This window comes from Fundulus heteroclitus, chromosome 20 (genome assembly GCF_011125445.2).
Source record: "Fundulus heteroclitus isolate FHET01 chromosome 20, MU-UCD_Fhet_4.1, whole genome shotgun sequence".
In the NCBI taxonomy this organism is placed as follows: Eukaryota; Metazoa; Chordata; class Actinopteri; order Cyprinodontiformes; family Fundulidae; genus Fundulus; species Fundulus heteroclitus.
The window spans coordinates 30,087,701-30,109,056 of NC_046380.1; the positions used below are offsets into that span (position 1 = coordinate 30,087,701).

The 21,356-nt window shown below is 42.2% G+C and overlaps 3 protein-coding genes across 5 annotated transcripts in view; all 3 read left to right on the forward strand.

The window, feature by feature from the left end:
• The first annotated feature begins 328 nt into the window (after window positions 1-328).
• trim107 (tripartite motif containing 107) lies at window positions 329-5,840 on the forward strand. The gene is made up of 2 exons (XM_012870508.3): window positions 329-458; window positions 3,653-5,840. The coding sequence occupies exon 2, from the start codon at window positions 3,672-3,674 to the stop codon at window positions 5,202-5,204; it is 1,533 nt and encodes a 510-aa protein (XP_012725962.2). The 5' UTR covers window positions 329-458; window positions 3,653-3,671; the 3' UTR covers window positions 5,205-5,840.
• A 1,506-nt stretch (window positions 5,841-7,346) lies between these two features.
• On the forward strand, window positions 7,347-18,623 carry tpra1 (transmembrane protein, adipocyte asscociated 1). The gene is made up of 11 exons (XM_012870511.3): window positions 7,347-7,550; window positions 9,195-9,378; window positions 9,468-9,600; window positions 10,500-10,586; window positions 12,552-12,624; window positions 12,785-12,864; window positions 12,939-13,049; window positions 13,168-13,228; window positions 14,978-15,080; window positions 15,342-15,422; window positions 16,685-18,623. Exons 2-11 carry the CDS (start codon window positions 9,206-9,208, stop codon window positions 16,953-16,955), a joined length of 1,173 nt encoding a protein of 390 aa, XP_012725965.1. The 5' UTR covers window positions 7,347-7,550; window positions 9,195-9,205; the 3' UTR covers window positions 16,956-18,623.
• Window positions 18,624-20,643: 2,020 nt separating this feature from the next.
• The window catches only part of LOC105931720 (MICOS complex subunit mic25a), an 81,995-nt gene continuing 81,282 nt past the window's right edge, over window positions 20,644-21,356 (forward strand). For 2 of the 3 annotated variants that reach the window (XM_036152076.1, XM_036152075.1), the window contains exon 1: window positions 20,644-20,898. In XM_036152076.1, coding sequence (XP_036007969.1) covers window positions 20,815-20,898 — 84 coding nt within the window. In that variant the 5' untranslated portion in view covers window positions 20,644-20,814. The remainder of the gene's footprint in view (window positions 20,899-21,356) is intronic. The other variant, XM_012870512.3, reaches the window with a different exon arrangement.

A 21,356-nucleotide genomic window follows, 5' to 3' on the forward strand; every position in this document is an offset into this window, starting at 1 on the left:
TGAGTTATGTTTTGGTTGCCTTGTCGAGCAGAAGAAGGCTGTTCAAATAGCCAGCTTTTAAAATGTACTTAACTTTTTTTTTTTTTTTTTATATAATACAATTAATTGAGAGGACAAGGTAGAAAATCAAATTTAGTACGGCCCCAGTTGTAATAAATAATGTGAGGTTTATCTTGTCATGTTCACAATTTCAGGAAGTGTTGCATGTTCACGAATTCAAGCTAGGATTCCTTATTGGATTTAAATATTAGTTTGGAAACCCAGTGGTAATGGATCGGATTGCGTTGCAATAAAATGAAGTCATTCTAGGCGTGGGTGGTGTTGCCACACGCTGCGCCTCGCGGATCGGTGAAGATGAAGGCGCAGTTTATGACTGGCGCAGATCTCTGCGTCAGGGGCGTCCCGCTTGCTCTACCTTGATCAGGAAGAAGCGACATTACCCGGGGAATTGCCAGCAGGTAGGTTTCACATTGCTTTGTGTCATCTCTCTCCTTCAGTATTGCAATATCTAGTCATCGATTAGGCGCCCTTCCGCAAACCTGCGCGCTGAAGGATTTATTTTGAGATCAAGTTGTTTTTTTTTATCCAGTTATGAACCTATAAGCAGGACAGCTCTGCAGCCCCGTAGCATGTTGAGGAAACTTGTAGGCGACTGTCGTTTGGATCGCTTCTTTTACCCCGGAAATCGAAACTTAACGTAAAAATAATGCAGATTAGTGTGCGACATTTTTTGGATTGGTCGCTCATTCGTGAAGAACGCTGCCCTGCAGACACCACGTCCCTTAACTTCACTAACTTTACTGAGGGCCAGAAATAGACTTGTGTTATGCTTAGTCACCCTAATGTTCAGTTATCAACCACCATGACTGTTCTGCAGGACAGACTTATGGTATGCTTTAGAAAATAAAATATTCACATGTGGGTCTGTGTTAATTTGGGAATCTACACTTAAAAAATGGCATCTGGGAGAGAGTTTACCGTTTTAAAAATAAATTGTCCATAAATAGATACATACGATTAATCTAGAGACTTTGGAAACTAGAATAGAAGTAAAGAGCATAAACGGCATGGAGTTTGACAATATTTCACAATAATTGAGATAAAGTTTCAGGGAGTAAAGGTTGCCAGACACAAAGTAAGTAAATTAACTGATCTGGTGTCTTTCAAAATAAAATAAAAATGACTGTTTCATAGCAAAACATTTAATAGAGTTAAATGCAAAAAAGCTGACCATGTCAAGCTAAAATAAAAATATAGTTAAAGATGAACTACAATCAAGTCTGATAGTGAATAAGCAATGTTTTCCCCTTAATGTCAGTCTAAACCAAGGGTCGCCAACATGGTGCCCGTGGGCACCACCTAGCCCCGAGGATCATATGTGATGCCCATGAGCTTGTCCTTAAAAAAAGCACAATCCACCTATGAGCTGCATCTAAAAAAATATTTTATTCTGTTACTCTTCTTGTTGTTTGTCCTGTTTGCCTCTGTGTTGCCCTGTGACAGACTGGCGACCTGTCCAGGGTGTACCCCGCCTCTCATCCATTAAATGCTGGAGATAGGAACCAGCACCTGTCGCGACCCCAACAGGGATAAGCGTGATAGAAGATGGATGGATGTTACTCTTCTTGTTTATTCACATTTGCATTTACATAGATTTAAAATGACAATATCTAAAAACAAAGCATGAAAAATGTGTTTATTTTACATCTATTTAAGGTGAACTCTGAATCTTCTAGTTCAAAGGTCAGTACTGGTAGCCCTTGGTATGACACAACACCAGTGAAGTAGCCCTCAGTGTCAAAAAGGTTGGTGACTCCTGATCTAAACAGTCTTCAGCTGGTTCTTGAAAGAGTCCACAGAGTGCAGATGAAAGGGCTTAATGTAGGAACTACAGCTGCAAAGGCTCTGTTGCTTTTCATTGTGGATTCAGGGATGGATGACAAGCGCTAATCTTAACAGCACAAACCTGCACAAACGAGGCACTGAAAAAGTAGACCAGTTTGGTTGGATTCAGAGCGAAATGGGGGGCGGGGGGCGGGTGGTGAACTCTGGATGACCTTAACAAAGAGAGAGAGAGAAGGTTAGAAATGTTCAGTGGTGCGTCACCATCCAGAGCCTTCAAAGTCTGAACCAGAACCTTGAACTATATTCTGTCCGGAACAAGATGCCTGAGAGATCAAGGTGTGACATGGAACATCTGGTTGAAAGCTGAGCATTCAGGAAAAGGTGCAGATGATCCAGAGAACTTTTACAGAGTAAAATGCCATCACAGTAAAATATGTTAGAGGGATAAACGTTTTGATACCCACCTCCATCTTTGCAGTTTGGTTCACCAATATTTGTATTTCTGCTTACAACACTGAGCCACACTTTACATTTTCAATTGATAAATTACTAGCAAATGCCAACCCTATTTTTTTTTTGTAAGTTGACAACATATTTTTTTCAACGACTTGGGAGACCAACACATTTACAACATAAATAGAGATCTCAGTTTTCTCTTTGTTCAGCTGAAAGAAATATCACACCCATGATTGTATGCATTACAAACTGTTCTGCAGGACTTAAACTTTAGAGACACATTGGTTTAAAAGTAATCAGTTGATTATAATCAGCATAGCAGTGATAGTGATATCAAAGAATGGTCTTACAAAGGGAATTGGAAAAGCACAGATAAAACAGGACCTAGAACATAACATAACCCTGTGATACTTAAGTCACCAAATAGGGTTTAAAGTCCTTTTTTTTTACTGTAAAAATCCATCTATCCATCCATTTTCTATCATGTCTATCCCTTGTAGGGTTGCGAGGGGTGCTGGTGCCTATCTCAGCTGTCAATGGGCGAGAGGCGGGGTACACCGTGGACAGGTCGCCAGTCTATCGCAGTACTGCATTCATATTCATGAATAAATGTGCCAGATATGCCCACCCAACATTTCCATCTAATGCCCACAATGTCCAAGGCTAAACATAGATCCAGGGTCTCCAAAACTTGGATTTCCCCACATTCCTGCAGAGCATCAAGTCATTAGAAACTCTTAGTAGTAACACTTAGTAGACTGTCCTCCACAAAAACCACAGATGGACGCCTAAAAGCTGTTCAGATGATGCCTATAAGCAGACTAAACCACATTAACGCCACTCAACAGGGTTGCCACATCCTAGGTAAGCATCAACCTGATTGGTTGTATCGCTGTTTGCAATGTGCTGTTAAATGACCTCATGTGTCCTCAAGTAATGCTTGGCTCCGCCATCTCTGTGACATTTGTATGCCCCTCATGTCAGGCAGCTGCCCATAAGACTGATGGGAACTGCATCAAACTCCATCAATTGTGGTTAATGCTGTCTTTTGAGTCTGTGTGGCATCTGGTGACCTTTAATGAAGCTTTGCCTGACCGTCGAGTAAGTGTCATCACTAATAACTTCTGGTGCCTGCTGTAGATCTGCTAGCACCTTGCAGAGCGAATGAATCACACCTACATCTTTGGTCATATGTACTAAATTACACACGTACCTTCTGGTTCCTTATCTTGGTACTCATTTTTTCTCTCAGTGAATATTTAAATACTTCTAAGTTTTCTTCCGTCGGGAAAGTTAGAGTTTAATTCATTAAAAGACATGTGTTTGATTCAAACTGTGTATGTCTCTGAAGGTTTCCAGTACCTGCCATCATGTCTGTGTCTCAGGATGAAGCGAAGATTCCTGCAGAGAACCCTTCAGTCGCCTCGGCTTCTGAGCTCAGGTGTCCCATGTGCCTGCAGCTTTTCTCTGAGCCCGTTTCTCTTCCCTGCGGACACGTCTATTGCTTCCCGTGCCTTAAGACCATGGAAGAAGGCCTCGACCAACACAGGTGCCCAGAATGTCAAGCTGAATACCAAGGAACCACGGCTCTTGTGAAAAACGGCAAAACGAGCAAAACCGTAGAGCCCTGCGAAGCCACCGCTGGGACAACGTCCTCCCTTGCAGACCCCCCCGATGTCCTTCATGTTACATCCAAGAGCGGGAACGCTTTTGCCGTGGATCAATCAGCTGGAGAAAGCCAATACCATAGAGAGGGGTACAAGGCAAAGGGCTGTGAGACTGAGTCTGCATCCGGAAAAGTTCCAGTGCCTGCAAAAGGTAGCAGCAAAGGCAAAATGGAGATGGACGAACCCAAGTTTAAGCTAGCATCGCAAGTCACGGAGCTTCACTTGAAGTTAGAGGTCGCAGAGGGCGTTCTGAAGCGAGAAAAGGAATGGGAGCTCCAGGTGACAACTTTGAACTCTCAGTTGAGAGATAAAATATCCCGGCTGCTGCTGCAGCTGAAGGACTCTGTGCAGAGCTACAGTGACCAGGTGGTACAGGTCGTTGAGAAGGAGTTGGGTCCGGGCGAAGCCAGCATCGGCGGCAGAGTCGATCAGACGGCTGAGCTGGCGAAACAGCTGAGGCGCGCTGTGCTCACAGCGGAGTCCCTGCTGACCGAAGAGGACGAGAAGGCGTTCGGCGACGAGCTCCAGAGTCTCAAACCCAACATTGAGGAGCTGCTGGCAAAACCGCTGAGGGAAGACGAAGGCTTTGCTGAAACAGCGGTCAACCCTGCACGAGCCTGTCCCAAGCTGGAGGTCATGAACGCTGCGCTGAGGGAACAGCTCGGAGAGATTCAGCGCTCCCTGCGCAACACCCTCAACCCGTCCGAGCTGACCTTCGACCCGGAAACGGCTCACCCCAATCTCATTCTGTCAGAGGACCTGAAGACGGTGACTTTCAGCACCGTGAAGCAGTCCTACCCGTCTTCCCCGCACCGCTTCACCAGCTTTTACCAAGTCCTCACCGCGCAGAGCTTCTCAGACGGCGAGCACTGCTGGGAGGTGGAGCTGGAAGGTTCGCCGTGGATCGTCGGCATGTGCTACAGTGGGAAGCTGCCGCGCAGCGGGATGCCGTCCGCCCTGGAGAGCAGCCGGAGCTCCTGGTGTCTGATGTGGCACGATAACCTGCTGACCGCTTTTGAGCAAGGGCACGGCGTGCCGCTGAAGAAGACCACGGTGTCGCGCAGACTTGAGGTCAAGCTCAGCTTCAAGACGCACAGGCTGAGCTTCTACAACGTCAGCCCCACCAGCGGGAAGACGCACATCTACACGTTTAAGGCCAATCTAAGCGAAGCGGTGCATCTCGCCTACAGGATGATGTCGGGGCACCCCAAGGGCAGAGTCACCATTTGCTCATAAGAAGAACTTTTAAAAATGAGTGCACAGGAGAAATTGCTAAGTAACTGTATCTAGAATACCAAATTAGAGAAAAGTGTGTCTTTCCATAGATTTCACCAACTTGTTTATGTGTGTAATTCAGAGGCGTTTGCACTTGTTGGAAGCAGCTGTTCAGCGTGAGATCTTTTTTTTTTTGGATGTGCAGAAATGGTGGGATTGCCATGTTTGTGGTGCCATAACATTTCCAGGAAATGAACAAGCTCAGACAGCTCAATGGCGGCGTGATCGCAGTCACAGTTGCAGCTTTGGCATGTGGCCAAAGATGACCAAGCCACTTTATTTTAGGCAGGTTTGAACCACATGTCACAGATAAGCAACCGCTGCTGCCATCGGGTTCCTGCGTACCGCTACCCCTTGCTGCCACCACAGTGATGAAGAACCACATCCCTCGTTACATAAAATAATTCAGAAGGGGAAAAACAAAACAATAGATGTCTCTCTCGGCATAAAAACACGTGTAGCTGAGATTCTAATTGCCGTGGAAGATTGTGAGCTACATTGATACGTGAAAAGTTGTGGTATCGATTAAGTGCAGTGCTTTTAATGTTATGTCCATTGTAATATATTTAGCAATAAAAGATTCACATTCAAAAATTGCTTTTGTATTATTCATTATTTTTCCTTTCTTATAACATTTTTGTAGTTTATGGAGTTTTTAAAAGACTACATTTTGCTTAGTTTTGTTTTCGTCCAAGGAGGTAATTTTTCTGAGGTCGAGGAAGCAATGCCAGGGTTAAAGAAAATCTCCCACAGATGGACAGTACAGGAAAGTCTTCAGATTATGGCTCACTGGGAATCCATCAGCTTTTGGTCTTTTCCACGGACAGATGCACAGAAATAAAATTGAGTGTCTGGGACAAGATGTTAGTTGAAGCGAAGCGAAAATGTAAAAGTTTTCTGTGAATTGTAAGCATCACTGATTTGTTTAGAGTTTAGGAACATTTTTATGTCTTGATGATGCATAAGGTATAGTTAACTAGTTATAAACTATACAAAACAACAACAACAAACAAACAAAAAAAAACATCTAAAATGCCTAGATATTAAAACATACTGCTAAAAGCACTTAAAATATGATTGTTTATAGCTAATTATAGAGAAAAACATGGAAGTTACTTTTCTAAAAAAAAAAAGGGGGGATAATATTAAGAGTAATCTGTACTCCTTCTCAATTACAGATTTGAGTCTGTTGCTGTATTATATCAGAAATTGTAATTATCTCCAAATGTGTCCAAATTATTAGCCCGAGTCTTTTTAGTGTTACATTGGTCAAAAATAAGACAGATCAATGGAAATAAACTTGACTAATCATGTCCAAAGTTCTGCTAAACTGTATGTTCGGCATGTACAAATATTTTAATGTTCTGGTTCAGTAAATTAAGAGTATGCGTTCCAATGAAGTCTTGTTAGATTAAAAGTACCTTTCAAAGTATAAAAGTCTTTAAGCATGGTATTAAACATACTTTTCACTAAGCCCACGTTTTTGTATTGAAATAGTTGTTTCTGGGTCTAAGGTGATATTCTAATCCTTAATGGCATGTTTTCATTAGCTGGACGTGGAAAAACACATTCAACAGAAATAAAGCCTCGAAAGCATCTGTCTGTTTGTAGTGTTGGTGCATCATTTATTGTATCAAATCACTAAATGTAAATTACATTTTTCAATACTATTCTTATTTATTGAATTTGAATGGACATAACTCACCTCTCTCTCTCTTTATATATATATATATATATATATATATATATATATATATATATATATATATATAGATAGATAGATAGATAGATAGATAGATAGATAGATAGAGAGAGAGAGAGAGATCTTTTTAAATTTTAGCGATACTTTTTTACTTATTTTTGAATTTCAAACAAAAAAAAAACAAAAAAAAAAGAAGAATCAACGCCTAACGTAAATGGTCAGAAAAGAGTAACCGTATCCTTCTTAACAGAAATGAATTCACAAGACACACATATGAGACTTAAACAGGTGTGGGTCTGCTCCTTTTTCCGTGCCCGACGCGGGGCTCGCAGATTCAAACGGCGTGCGGACACCGCCCGCGCAGCGCGCCGTCAACTGCTCCGACGCAGAAATGAGGCAGAGCCACCGTCAGCCGGTCAGGTGACCGCACGGGAAATTTGTGCAAAGGAAAGTGTCCAGGAGACGCAGCTATGTCTCGGATAAATGATCGACGTCTCGTATGCTTACAGCGGCTTCGACATCGGGTCTAGCTCACGCTGGAATCGGGTCTCTAGACTAGGCCGTTCGGGAGAGATTACGAGCTTTACATCGAGTCGTCCGAAGCGGTAAGCCTGGACTGTTTACAATTTTTCGAGCGCTTGTTATGTGTCAGCGTACGAAAGCGCTGGCTGTGGTTTACGTTTGTTTTCACGCCGACGCTGTCGGCTCTCGAGCAGTGCTCGCTTGTGGCGACTCAAAAAATAAAATAATAATAAAAAGTTAAAAACATTCCCCAACACGGTCATCTTCGACGTGTTTAACTCCTGACGAGGCGAGGCGAGGCGGCGGCAGGGAGGATAATCATGTTCTCAAATATCGTCTTCCGACAGCTAGCAGCGGGCTACATTAGCCGCTTTTAGCTGACGCCCGGATTCCCCTTTAAGAGAAAGCAGGCGTGATCGCCGGCGCCCAGGACTCTGAGCCGGGCTGCCGGTGGTGTTTAACTTTAGACAAGTCCTACCGGGAGAGGCTCTGGCTGCTGTAGTGAGAGGAGACAGATCCTCTCTGCTGCCGGTGAGCGGCTCTCAGTCACAGGATCTCTGTAGCACAGCGGGTTGGCTGTCAGGGGTGGACGGAGTAAAGACCTGTTACATAATGTAACTAGAGAGATAAATAAATTCACCTGCTTTTTTTCTGTTCCGTTGCAGCAGCATAGATCCGACTGTAAACATTATTAAAATAAAATCTGCCTTTGATCTCAGGTTACAGAACCACTGTTGTTGGGGTGGGAATGAATGATAATTATGGAAACGTATTAAAATGAAAGCAACACAACTAATCCACATTTCTAAAAGCTGTCTGTTAATCCCTGACTCTTTGTTTTCCGGAGGTGTGAACACGACACAGGGACGGTCTTCCAGGAAATAGGCCTGGATGGGGATTAGTTCCCTTTGCAGTTATGATTTGTGTTTGTTGAAGGTTAAAAAAAAAATGGTGCTTTTGCTGCAACCTTCGGCTTTGAAGAGGATTGACCTTATGAGGGAAGTTCTGGAGGTGGGTGATTATTAATGGGCCGCAGTGAATGATGCGAGACACCCAACAGTGCGAGTCTTATAATCTGACAGTTTTCTGATCAGCAGTTTCATATGGTTCTCTTCCTGGCTCTTCTTCAGCAGAAACGGAGACTACAGATTGCGTAACGGTCACACAGGCCGCATTGTCAGCAAACGGCTATTTGAAATATCAGGAGATGTGAAATAAAAGAAATCTGGTGGACTCTACCCAATAACGTCTAACCCCTATATGGACGAATCCTCACAGAAATGGTTCACCTGAAATATGATCTGCCACTTTCTCTGGCTGTCCAAGTTCCCAGGTCTAAATCCTAAAAAAATTAAAATAAAATAACAAAACACGGGTGAGCTGAAAAGACTTCAAGAGAGGACCTGGGATGCTGCGTCATCTAGAGAGATTAGACAAAGAAGAGACCAAAGTGACGCCTGATTGACCAAAACTGGTGGTGCAGTGAATTACCAAAAACGGTACCAATAGTTTTAATAGTTTTCTAAAAAAAAAAAAAAAAAAAAAAGATCTTTATAAAAGAGCTTGTGTTGATATAAGTTTAAACTGACCGACGTTCTCATGTTGAGAAAAGAAAAAGAGAGAAACCAACGTTTTACAGAGTCCACGTCTCGGGGGAGCCAGACGGGAGCTTCGTCGGACATAATCCCCCGTTTTTATTTAATTTTTATTTTCTCTCTCCTCCTCAGGCGCTGACGCCATGCTCGCCACGGTGGCCGCTGCGGTCGCGCTGGCTCAGTACAATGACACGGCGTCACCGGCGCCACCGGAGAACACGTCGGCGTTCCCGACCTTTCAGCCCGACGGCCAGGCCAACATCAGCAGGCCTCACAAATGCCTGCAGGTCCTGTACGAGGATATTGGAGAGTCCAGGTACCGTAGATGACGGTAGATTTAAAAAGAAAAAAAAACAACGACCCAGATTGTGCAGGACGCCTCACCTTTTCACCTTTCTGCCTTAGGGTGCGCTTCTGGGACATCTTGCTGCTGGTGCCTAACGTGGCCTTCTTCGTGTTCCTGATGTGGAAGCTGCCCTCGGCGAGGGCCAAGATTCGCCTCACCTCCAGCCCCATTTTTGTCACCTTCTACTTTCTGGTAGGTCAGAAAGCCTTTACCTGTCATTAAAGATGCACACATGGCGCTTGACCTGCCTGATACCAATTCCCAGTTTTCATTGAGGTCTAACCTGCCCATTCTCAGTTGGAGCGGAGGAAAATATCCAGCTTTTTTTTTTTTTTTTTTTATTATTGGTAGTTTATTTCTAAATTGAGCAAAACAGAATTACAGGATAATCCCTTTTATTGTATCTGAGCTCATGCCCCTAAACTTAGTTTGTTTTTGAGTAAAATAAAGAAAGTGGAACAAAGTACAAAGACTAGAGATGGAAAGTAGCACTGGCGGTAATCTCTCATATTTACCTCGTGTTTATTAATATGCGTTGTCCCTTTTTAATAAACAAATAAATACAAATCCATGCTCGCACTTTGTTATTAATGTTGCTTATCATTTGGCTGTTTCCATGATCGCTGCCTTTCTTGGTCAGTCTCCCCTTGTGAAAGAGGGCTTGATCCCTGTGGGTCTCTTACCTGCTTAAATAAAGGTTTAATTAAAAAGATCTGTTGGCTGATCCAATTAAGGACACTTTGGGGGGGAATTGCACATATTTGGTCTCCTGAGTCTGTTACAGCAATAATCGTGTCGCTATAGAAGCCGCTGGACTCTTTTGGTTTCTCTTTCGTCTAATAGCCCTAACCCATAAAACAAAGTTCCCTATTCAACCAATGTACTGACATGTAAAACGGATGTTTGCTTTTATATAATCCTTTCTTCCTTTAACTGTCTTTGTCCTTGTTCTGGCCCGTCGTTATCAACCAGTGCCGTACTAAGGAGAACATCCCGGCTATGGCGAGCCGACAGCAGCAGCACGGACAGTCTCTGTGTGCTGGCCTGTGTGTGTGTTTGCTGACTAATATGTTGTGTACTCTGTTTCTTAGGTGTTTGTTGTCGCAGCAGTTGGAATCACTCGCGCTATTGTGTCCATGACTGTCAGCGCGTCCAGTGCCGCCACCATTGTGGACAAAGTAAGAAAGATAGATACATTTACAAAAGCATGATGAGAATTGCGACTGGTTGTAAGCGCCACCAAGAATGCCTAAAATGTGCATACTACTAGGGTAGCAGTTCATTTCTCTGTTGAGAAATGAACTGCTGAGAAATGAAGTGTTTTCATGGATGCTATTGATAAATAAGAGAATGCTGAAAACTGCTGTATTATTTCATTTGAAAATACAATAGTTTCTCTTTCTATTATCTCCATTATGATTTGAATGGAAATAAGGTGAATTATTGGGTCTGTTGACTTCTGTTAAATCTGAGACATCATGGTTACGTTCACACTGCAGGTCTTGATGCTCAATTCAGATTTTTTTTGTTGTTGCTAAAGTCAGATTTTTTTTTTTGAGTTGGCTGCTAATACTACTATTAAGTGAGGCTGTCATCATACTGCTGTCTGAACGGTTCGAGACCTCAAAGCGGATAACAGAAGGAGCCGTCACTCAGCAGCGCTCTGTTTGGGGAAGTGCTGAATGGAATTGTTTCTAGAAGTGTTCAATAAAGTTTAGTGAAAAAAAAAAACACGGATACTGGCCGGCATCTCTCCTTGATAGTATTAGAAAGCTGTTGAACAAATGGGATCTGATAATATTAAGACCACATCATAGCAAGATGAAGGAAGGTAAGGAGAGAGCAGCACAGCTATTAACAACGGTCCTTTATGGAGCGCTAGCTGCTGCTGCTGTGTGGACGTGTGGTGAGAGACAGGAGAGGGACGTAAAAGACGGATAAAATACGACATGACCGTTCAGACAGCGGATGCTTTGAAAATAATCTGATACGTATCTGAATTAGCACCACATGTGGAACGGACACAAATCAGATTTTTTGTGTGGGGGGTGAAAAGATCGGAATTGAGCCGTTCACGTTGTCGTGAAAAAGACAGATATGAGTCGCATCTCCCTGCAGTGTGAATGTAGCCTATGACTACATTAAAGCAAATCAAAGTGACCTGTGGCTGTATTAAAGTTACATAAGCCTAATTCATAGCAGTAAACCATAAATGGAGGATCAAAAGTTGCTCTATATGGAGATAATATGACCAGCCCTCCCAAATATCAGACCTATTCATAATCTGTGGCAGGTTAACATCTCTGCCAGCAGCAGGTATTGTTTTCAAATGAAGATTAACCCTAATAAAGACAATGTAAGGTATGCATTATAATCTCCACTTGAATAGGTTAGGTTAGACAATATATTATAGTCAAAGCTTCAAAGTACGATTCATTTGTACACGTAACCTTTGTTGTTTTTACATCTCAGAAATTTGTGCTTCTTCCTCAAATGCTAAAATATTGAAGTCCAGTAGGTTGAGTCTTGCACAAAATATATATATTTTTTTACTTGTGAAACTTAACTATTAATTACATTTAAGTCCTGAAAGAAATTTGTTTTTGAAGACAACTATAACCTTCCGGTTTTGTCATTTTCAAGCCCTGTCAGAGTTTTCCTTGCCATAACAGACTTGTGCTTACTCTAAACATATGAGAATAATCCCCTTTCTATTTATATGTAAACTTCCAGTTTAAAAGAAAAGTGAAATTTACAAAAAAAAATAGTATTCCTTTTTGTTTGTTTTTAGAGTGTTTGGTATATTTTAATAACTAGGAATGCATAGAGATTGTAAATCAGCGGGGCACACACGTGTCTTTTCCTAATAACTCAGAGGAGAGGGGCTGTGCAGGTTGCATTTGGGCTTTCACGTAGAAACTGAAAGGCAGGGCTTCTGCATTCCATGCCTGCCAGACACATTCCTGCAGATTTACAGTGATGGACCGGCTGTTCTCATAACACACTGTCACGGCTGCAGCGTTCAGGGGGCCTTTATGCTCCTATGGACTGAGGGTAATGCCTGTGTTGCCGGTCGAATAAAAAAAACCAACAAACTGCCTTCGCTGCCGCGGATTCTCACCGTGTCTGTCGTTTGTTTTTAGGTGCTGTGGGAAATCACCCGCTTCTTCTTGCTGGCTATTGAGCTCAGCGTCATCATCCTGGGACTCGCCTTTGGTTAGTTTCACTTCTCTTTTTCTGCGCTCCAAACAGCGCGCTGCATCTCGTCTGCCTTTTGTTCACTTGAAAGATCCCTTGAAGAGCGCTGTAGCCGATGTGGGTCGTTATCTCTTACGGCAGCCATGAGCAAACCTGTTGGTGTTGTTGTTGTTCTCAGGCCACCTGGAGAGCAAGTCCAGCATAAAGCGCGTGTTGGCGATCACTGCCGTGTTGGCCCTGGCGTACTCTATCACACAGGTAATCACAGGTTGCTATTGACACAAGTCATAACAGGGGGGAATAAAGACGAGCTAAATGAGGCGTCGTTGCAGGGAACGCTGGAGATACTGTACCCTGACAGTCACCTGTCCGCCGAGGACTTCAACATCTATGGGCACGGAGGACGGCACTTCTGGTTAGCCAGTTCCTGCTTTTTCTTCCTGGTCAGTAAACTTTGCTCCTGCATCAACAGATCAACACGATAAACCAAGCAGACCAAACTCCTTTTTAGCTCATGATGTGGCTCATTTGTTCTTTCCTTTTTTTTCTTTCTGTTTTTAGGTTTACTCTCTGATTGTCGCCCTTCCTAAAACTCCAGTGAGGGAAAGGATATCGCTGCCGTGTAAGTCTGAGCTTTAAACGCACCAAAGAGAAGAAATGACATCTTGGAGGTGTACGCTAAACCGGCCGAACTGTTACTGTCAGCGTTCCTATGCAGTGTGGAAAAGTATAGAATTTCAGCATTTCATGTCTGGGTCTGGAAACGTATGGGGGAAAAAAAAGGTTAAGGTTTTATCCATCTGTTTATCATTATATTAGCAAGTTTTAAACTGGTGTTTTTGTTCACTCGATGCCTTCCCCATTAATATATCTGTATATTTCTTTAGTTGATTGATTTTAATCGGCTGGCGGCGGTTTATTTGTTTCAGTCAAAATGAATGAATCCCCAAACATTCAGCTTTCCCTGGAATCCTACAAATCCTGAATCTAGCTCCCTGCAGGCTCGGCCAATTAAAGCAAATCGTTAAGGCCGAAACACACCAAACCATTCGATCCGATGGAAATCCGCGTCCTAGCAATTAGTTCAGGTCGAAGTGGGCAGACCGGCTCGCAGCTCTCTGCAGCTGTGGTGCTTAGCTCCGACCAACGAAGAGCCCTGCTCTATGCTGGTGAAGATTCTCAGTCATCCTGGTCATGGTCATTCCAAAAAAAGTAAAAAAAAAACCAAAGCAACTGGACTTGTTTTCCGTAGTTGAAGACGTTTCGCTTCCTTTCCCAGAAGCTTTCTCAATTCAAAAAGTCTGGAGTAATGATGAGTAACAAGCTTTATGCTACTGTCATAAAGCTTACAAGGCCTTTGTTAGGCAGTAGTATAAAGCTTGATAAAAAAGCTTCCTGGAGAGGAAGCGAAACGTCTTCAACAACAACTTGGTGTGTTTGGGCCTTTACTGTTAGCCTGCTGACGACCAGCTCCTTTGTCTTGAGTCGATTAAATACTCAACGCTGCTTGGTTTGAAAGCAGGGATTTCAAATGTTGGCTAAAATCTGTCATCACTAACTGTTAGAAATGTTCAATGAACAGAAAAGATGTTTGAGGTAGTTAATACCGGTGTAAACACACTCAAGTCATACACCGAAAACAGCAATTTAGAGTTGGCAAAGGTGCTTGTAAGGTTGATGTAAGCTATTATATAAGAAACTTTCATCATTTATGTAGGTCTCACATTTAAATCGTAATGGGATAGTATGTAGTTAATCCCTAACTAGCATAACTAATGGAAACGTGGCACAAACCTATGCTGAAATATATTTTTCCCCTTTAAAAAAAACCGAGCTAAAAAAGTGCTGAGATGTCCTGTTGGAAGCTGAAAGAGGATCTAATCTTGACATGAAGGGACCTCGTAATACAATAGTTGAGCTCTCTGGTAAGTTGATCAATTTCTGCGTCTTCTATTGCAGACGTTCGACTTACAAACTACACCAACAGGACCTAAATTTAATAAAGAGACCATTTTGATGAGGGCGGCGGTCTCCCTGAAACACGATGACTTATTTTTAATAACATTTCTAATCTTTGAGACGGAAAGCATCAACATTTAAAGAAAGGCGCGTTTGCCCAAGAGGTTGTGTTTCTTTTAGCTTCCCAGACGATATGGAGGAAATCAATTCAACAGTGTCAGCACTAAGTTGCAGACACCTGGAAAATTATGTTTTTTTTTCTTTTCGGGTAGTCAAATTAAATGAAACAAAACGATCCACACAGACAGATTGTCGTTGGATCCCCCTCCATCCATCCATCCATCCATCCATCCATCCACTCCACGGCTTTGTTTTTTTTAATCACGAGTCTTGCTTCCCTTCCTTTCTCCAGCTAAAAGGAGCTTCTACGTGTACGCAGCCATCCTGTCTTTGCTGAACTTCGTCCAGGGCTTGGGCAGCGCTCTGCTCTGTGCCGGGATCATCGAAGGACTCTGGTGAGTGCTCTCTCCTTGGCTTGGGAGCAGGAGCTGTTCTCGTCATTTTAAAGCACGATTCCTGTCACGTATAACTTGTATTTTATTATTTTATTGCCACGTTGTTTATTATGGGGCAACATGAGATAAACCTCTCGGTGAATGGAGTTCATTGGCTGTATTGCTCCTGACAGACGACCCACTGTTTGTTTAACCAGTAAGAGCAAATTATGCTGTGTAGCTTTTACTAAGACTGTCCACTGTTTGTCTTCTCTCCACCAGCTGCGTGGATGTCACCACCTTCCTGTATTTTTCTGCCTTTGCTCCGCTCATTTACATCACATTCCTCAAGGGATTCTTTGGGTAGGTAGTTGTATTTCATTTATGTGGCAGAACACAAGGTCTCACCACTTCATTTAAAAAAAAAAAAAAGAAAAAAAAAATGTACTTAAATCTTATATCTTAAGAGTTAAAGGTATAGTGGATGATCTTATCTATTGGTTGTCCCACACGGCAGTCATTGTGACGCGCTCACCTAACGCCAGTGTACATGCTCGTTCACCATAGCTGTTAAAAAAAAAACTGTTTTCTACGACGCATAGAGTTACAACAAATTTCATTATGGTTATATAATGACAATAAAGACTCTTAATTCTTGAATTTGAAATTTATGCAAGCTGCGAGAGACTTTCCGCTGATAAGAAGGCTGAAGAGAGTTTAGGAGAGGTGCTGTTTTATCTCTGAGGTTTTTAACCTCACAGCCATAAAATCTGTCTTTTATAGATAATGTTGCATTTTGACATGCAGCCATTTTTTTAATAGAAATCTCACACATAAAGATCTATGCTCTCTAGTGAATAATGTAATGCTAGCGGCACGGTGCACACTTGGCAAGCCGTATTGATCTCTGGCCATTTTATGCTGTTGCTTAGCAACCTATTTTGGGATAAACAACAAACATGCAATTCAAACCCAACCCTTTATTCAACCAACTTTTTACCAAAATTGCAATAAAAAAAAAGCGTGCTCCCTGAACTCTTTGAAGGGGGCGGAGCTTGTGTTCCTAGGTCTGCGTTTCTGATTGGTTGGGAGGATGTAACGACTAATATTAACCTACATGATAGGCTAGAATGCAAAAGGAAGGAGAACTGTTCTATAGAACTTTTTATTGACCCTTTTTGTTCCCCATCCATATATATTATTAAATTATCGTCCATCCCTACAACAAGGCAATGCAAAGTGCTTTACGTGAATTGTGTAATCATTTGGTTAAAATAAAAGTAAACCCTGTTCTACTCAGTCTGTGCTCTCACACAGCGGCAGGTTGTCGACTTTGCTCTGCTGGTGTAATTAACGACCTCCAGAAGCAGGAGTTAGGAAGTCTGGGGAAAAAATATGTCCAGTGCTGTTGTTGTGATATCTTCTTATATTATAGCTCTTAAAATGAAATCAGAATTGGCTAAAATGTTATCAGCAGGTCAAACCTTTCCAAAAAAGAAGGACTGGCGCAGTTCATAGTCACTCTATTGGTTTCAGTTCATGAAATGCATTTGGTGGATTTTGAAACGGCAGTTTTTCTTTGTGTGTGACAAAGTTTTCATTTTTTTCTTCGTCCTCTGTTGCAGTTCAGAACCAAAGATCTTGTTCTCCTACAAGTCGCAGGTGGACGAGCCGGATGAAAGCGACGTCCACCTCCCTCCGACCATCGCCGCCACCCTTGGCCGCAAGGACCTCACCGACCAGGGCCTGTACTACTCTTCCACGCAGATCGATGGCGCCGGCCCCGGCAGCTCCCGCATGGTCGGCGCCTACTTGGACGACGTTGCGTCGGGACCCTATGGGTCAAGCAGCATCAACAGCATTGAAGCTGACCGTTGGAGACCCATCAATGTGTGAAAGGGCGGACGGCTACGCAGCCGAAGCCCGGTGTGGATAACGGGCGTTTGGCAGGACGGGGATCAGAGCAGTGCTGCTGAGCCAGTTGGCTGGACGCCGATGAAGTATGATCTTGGGTCTTTCTTTAATGCCGGAAAAGCTTAAACAAATGGACTCTTAAACAGAGACGTTTGCTTATCCGTTTGTGAAGGACAGAGTTGTTGCTTTTGGAACAGTGTTGCCAGAGTGTGCCGCTGCTGTGGCTCCGCGCCGAGGCCGCTGCCCCCGATGCTCTCTATTGATTCTGCTCCACAGACCCTGCGACGTTGACTGCTTAGCAACTTGTCTCAGCACATTCCCTCCAACTCCAGCACCAAAAGTCAACTCCCCTATCCTTATTTATGCAGTTGGAGCCCTGTTTTTAAATGGCCAAATCTGAAAAAAATAAATAAATCTTAACATTCTATTTGATAACACAGCTACGTTCTCGCTGAAAGGTTCGAGGACCAGCATATGAAGGAGTCCGTGTGTCGTCTTCTTCGTAACTGAGCTGGCTGAATTGGGTGTTTGTGTTTTTTCGGGCACAAGCGTCAGCGGTTTGTAATCTAATATATATATTTGCTTTTCTAAGTTTAAAAATGAGAAACCACATAGCAGCTCCTAAAAGGCAAGCATTAGAAGACCACGGATCAAATGAGGAGCAGGAACAATTCTGAAAAGAAGTTGTATTTCATTGAGAATCTTTGTACCGTTTGATTGTGTTCATACTTTAAAACGTCTGCCTTTGCTTTGTGTTTTTTTTTTTTTTTTTTTTTTTTTGTACAAGAAAGGAGAAAAAAAAAACATTCCTGCCTCTGCAAAGACACCTAATGGCTTCAGACTTTGTACCGAAGTCATTATGTGTGACCTAATCTGCAAATCTGCTTCTGCTTGTTGGCAGGCGTTCCTGTGGGTTCTCGCTTTCATTTTCTTTGCAGAATTTGTAGTTTTGTGTCTTTGAAGAGGCTGGCTGGCGATGCCGTTTATTTGGTGTGTTTAATGCAGAACCGGTTGTTATGAGACCAGAAACAATATTGCTCAGTCTTAACGTATTTAAGGTATAAGTCTTGTCAGGTAATTAGAGCCTCTGATTTGCAGTAAGCAAAGAAAAATTATAATGTGTGCAATTTCTTCTTTTTTTTAAATTAAGAAAAACAGATCAGTTAATTTCAGGGGTAATTCTTTAATTTCCCGTGTCTTTAAAAGAAAATCTTCTACCATCATTCGTGTGTTTGAATCACATCACATGCCAACCAGCCATGGAGCATAATTCCAGTTTTCCCGTAAAAACCACAGCGTTTCCAAATTATAACTTGCATATTCCAGTTTTATTGTGTTGTAGTGATTTGTACTCTGAAATTATTGGGTTATTTATGTAAAGCAACACAGTGCAGAGTGTTTTTGGAAATATTTGCCTGACCTTGAAACCCCTAATGTGCAATGATAATTGCTGCTGAATGATTTTTGACTCGCTCGGAAAACAGGCGTCTCAAGGTCCCCCCTCTCTCCCCCAACATAAAACAAGGCATCATGAGGAATCCACATTATTTTCCTACACCAAATCTTTCATAGTGAAGTTCTGCAGGTGGTGCTTTAATTACAGTGTGTTGGCCATTCCATGTGCTGCAAAATAAACTTGACTCTTTCTTCTTTTGTCTTCATTTTTGGATTCAAGCGTTCTAAAGAATGAAGACCTTCCTGCCGTTATTTGGTAACTGCACCTTTAGACATGCACAGGCGGCTAGTATCCTGTGGTGTATTTACACATTTTTGTATAAAAAAAACAACACCCTTTCTTAAAACAGCAATAAAGTATGGATTTCTACTGCAGGATTTCATAAAATGCTATCAATAAGCACACTAAACGAAATGAAACGCTGCAAGTTCAGCCTTATGGTTCTTTGCACTGATGACATTATTAAAAGCTCAAAAGGTGAGCTGATTAGCTGGTAGTGGTTAACATGCGGAACGAGCAAATTATGACCCATTTTAGCATGGGTTCTGTTCACCTTTACTTATCTGAGCCAGATGTTGACGGACAGCCCCCAAGCTCTGTGAGGTACTGCCATAGTCAAATGGTCGTTAGGACAGGGATCATCTTTAGAGCTTCATCTGGTACGAGGCTGTTTATATTCCTGTATGTTTTCTGTTTCTTATTGGTTTTCATGCATATTTGCGACCACTAGAATCAGTAGATGTGAATATCTGTATGTCATTTCAAATAGTTAAGTGGTTAATCAGTGTAGCAGCACTGCGTTAGGTCTGAACTCACTCTACTTTAGCTCACCCAGAAAACTGTTCTCCTTCCAAACACTGGGAGTACTTTTTTTATTTTTCTTCAGCCGTTAACTGGAAGAACACAGGGACTAAAACATGTAAAGCTGATGGTACAGGTAGTGCAGGTGCAGTGATGGTGGGCCCAATAGACTGAGCTCAGTATAAGTCTATACTGAGAGTATACTCTCAGTATAGAAGAATTACTGTTGCAGCTGTTCTGCAGGAAAAAACCCAAAACGTTTGGACTTCAAAATTGCTTTAATACACTGATCAAACCAAATGTTTTTTTTTTTTTTTCATGATTTGGCTTGAGGTGATCACTAAAGAGCATTAAATCCTGGTCCTCATCAATTGAGGTTCCACAATAAGTAATTTGTTAAAAAAATATACATTTATAAATGTGTCAATGCTTGAATGAATACTTAAATCTTCAAGAATAAAAACTTTGAGTTCTTTATGGCTTCAAATAATAACTTTTTCAGGGTTCAATTTTAATTTATTTGTGCTGTAGAACATCATGAAACAATTTAAAATGTTTGTGTCGGTAATCAAATGACTTTTGAGGTCAGACTGATAAAACTCTACAACTGCTCAAATTCAAACCAATATTGGCAGACCATAGCAGTGTTAGTCCTAACCGGTGACTGACTGGCAGGGTTAGATAGAGATAAAATACATTTATTAAACAATGCTACACAGGATTTTCAAACACAAAGTAATTATGTATGCTTTCAACATAAGTTTTTTTTTTTTTTACATGAATTAACAAGGACATGTCCCCTTATGAAGTATTCCCGTGTGTGGACAAAAACAGAGAATCCAGTCTTCTCACTGACATATCTTCATTGTTTATGGGTAAAAATAATGTTGAAAAGTAATTCAACACGTTTTTTTAATAGAAAAAAATATAGATAAATAGAATGTTTAAATTTCCAATTTTATTAAAATCCCCAATTACAGCAATAACTATTTATTGACTTGCTTTATGCATTGAATTGAAGCAACGTTTCGAATCTGCCAGATTTTCCTGAAATAGATGCAATGAGTTCACATAAAGCTCAAAGAATGCAAACAAACATCTTGGAAGGAGGGGGGAAAAAACACAGAACTACAAAGAAAATAATAAAATCACAAAGACATTGATACGTTGCCTTATGTGGGAGGGTGAACTTTAGGTTACCGAAATGACAATGTATGACAAAATAAAACAAATAGAAAAACTGGCCACGGTAAAGGTTAGCTTAAGTGTGTCTGACTAGTAGCTTCCTTCTGCAGCAATGCGCTACTCGACGCAAGTCAACCTACAACTCCCATGGTGCTTTGCGACCATTCTCGAGCCACGCCCACTCCAGTGACTGCGAATTATTTCCTCCGACCAATGAGCTTTCAGGATACTGCAACGCTGAAATGACCTTTATTGGAGTAATTTGACAAGCAGCGGCGGTGGCGGCGGCTCCAACCTTCGCGTCGTTAATGTCTTCCTGCCGTTATTGACGACTGTCAACAAGCGGGGCTTTAAATATTTGCTGCTAATCCCGTGGGAACGGGCAGCTGGCCGCTCGGAATGGGAGGCAATGGGAGCAAAGCGAGGAACGTGTCTTTCGGACTGGACGAAGACGAGAAGGTCACAGTGGTTGAAGGAGTGAAGGTATTTAATATACACTCAGTTGGCTTTACTAACTGATTATACATGGCGATAAATGCTCATATAACTGTGTGGATAATGACGCCGAGTTCGGTCCCTGCTAGAATGGATGGTTTCCTAAATGGACTCGGGTCATACCATCTCTCTTCGTCCCACTGTGGATATAACACCTGTTTAACTTTTCTACTTGTTCATATGCGTTCAAATCAGACGTGTATGGAGCTAGTTACCGGGACCTTCATAGCTTCTGTTCACGTTAGCTGGTATGATAGTATGCACTAACTGTAAGGTGGAAAGAAAGCTGCCATGACAGGCAATAAGTGCCTTCTTCTATAGGATTCATGAGGGAAAGTAGTTAACCAGCTATTAGCAACGATCCCAGAGAAGCAGCTGGGACCCATCTTTCTGTAAAGTGGTTATTATCAGCCAGTGTGACCACCTGTGTATAGAAGTAGAAGTCT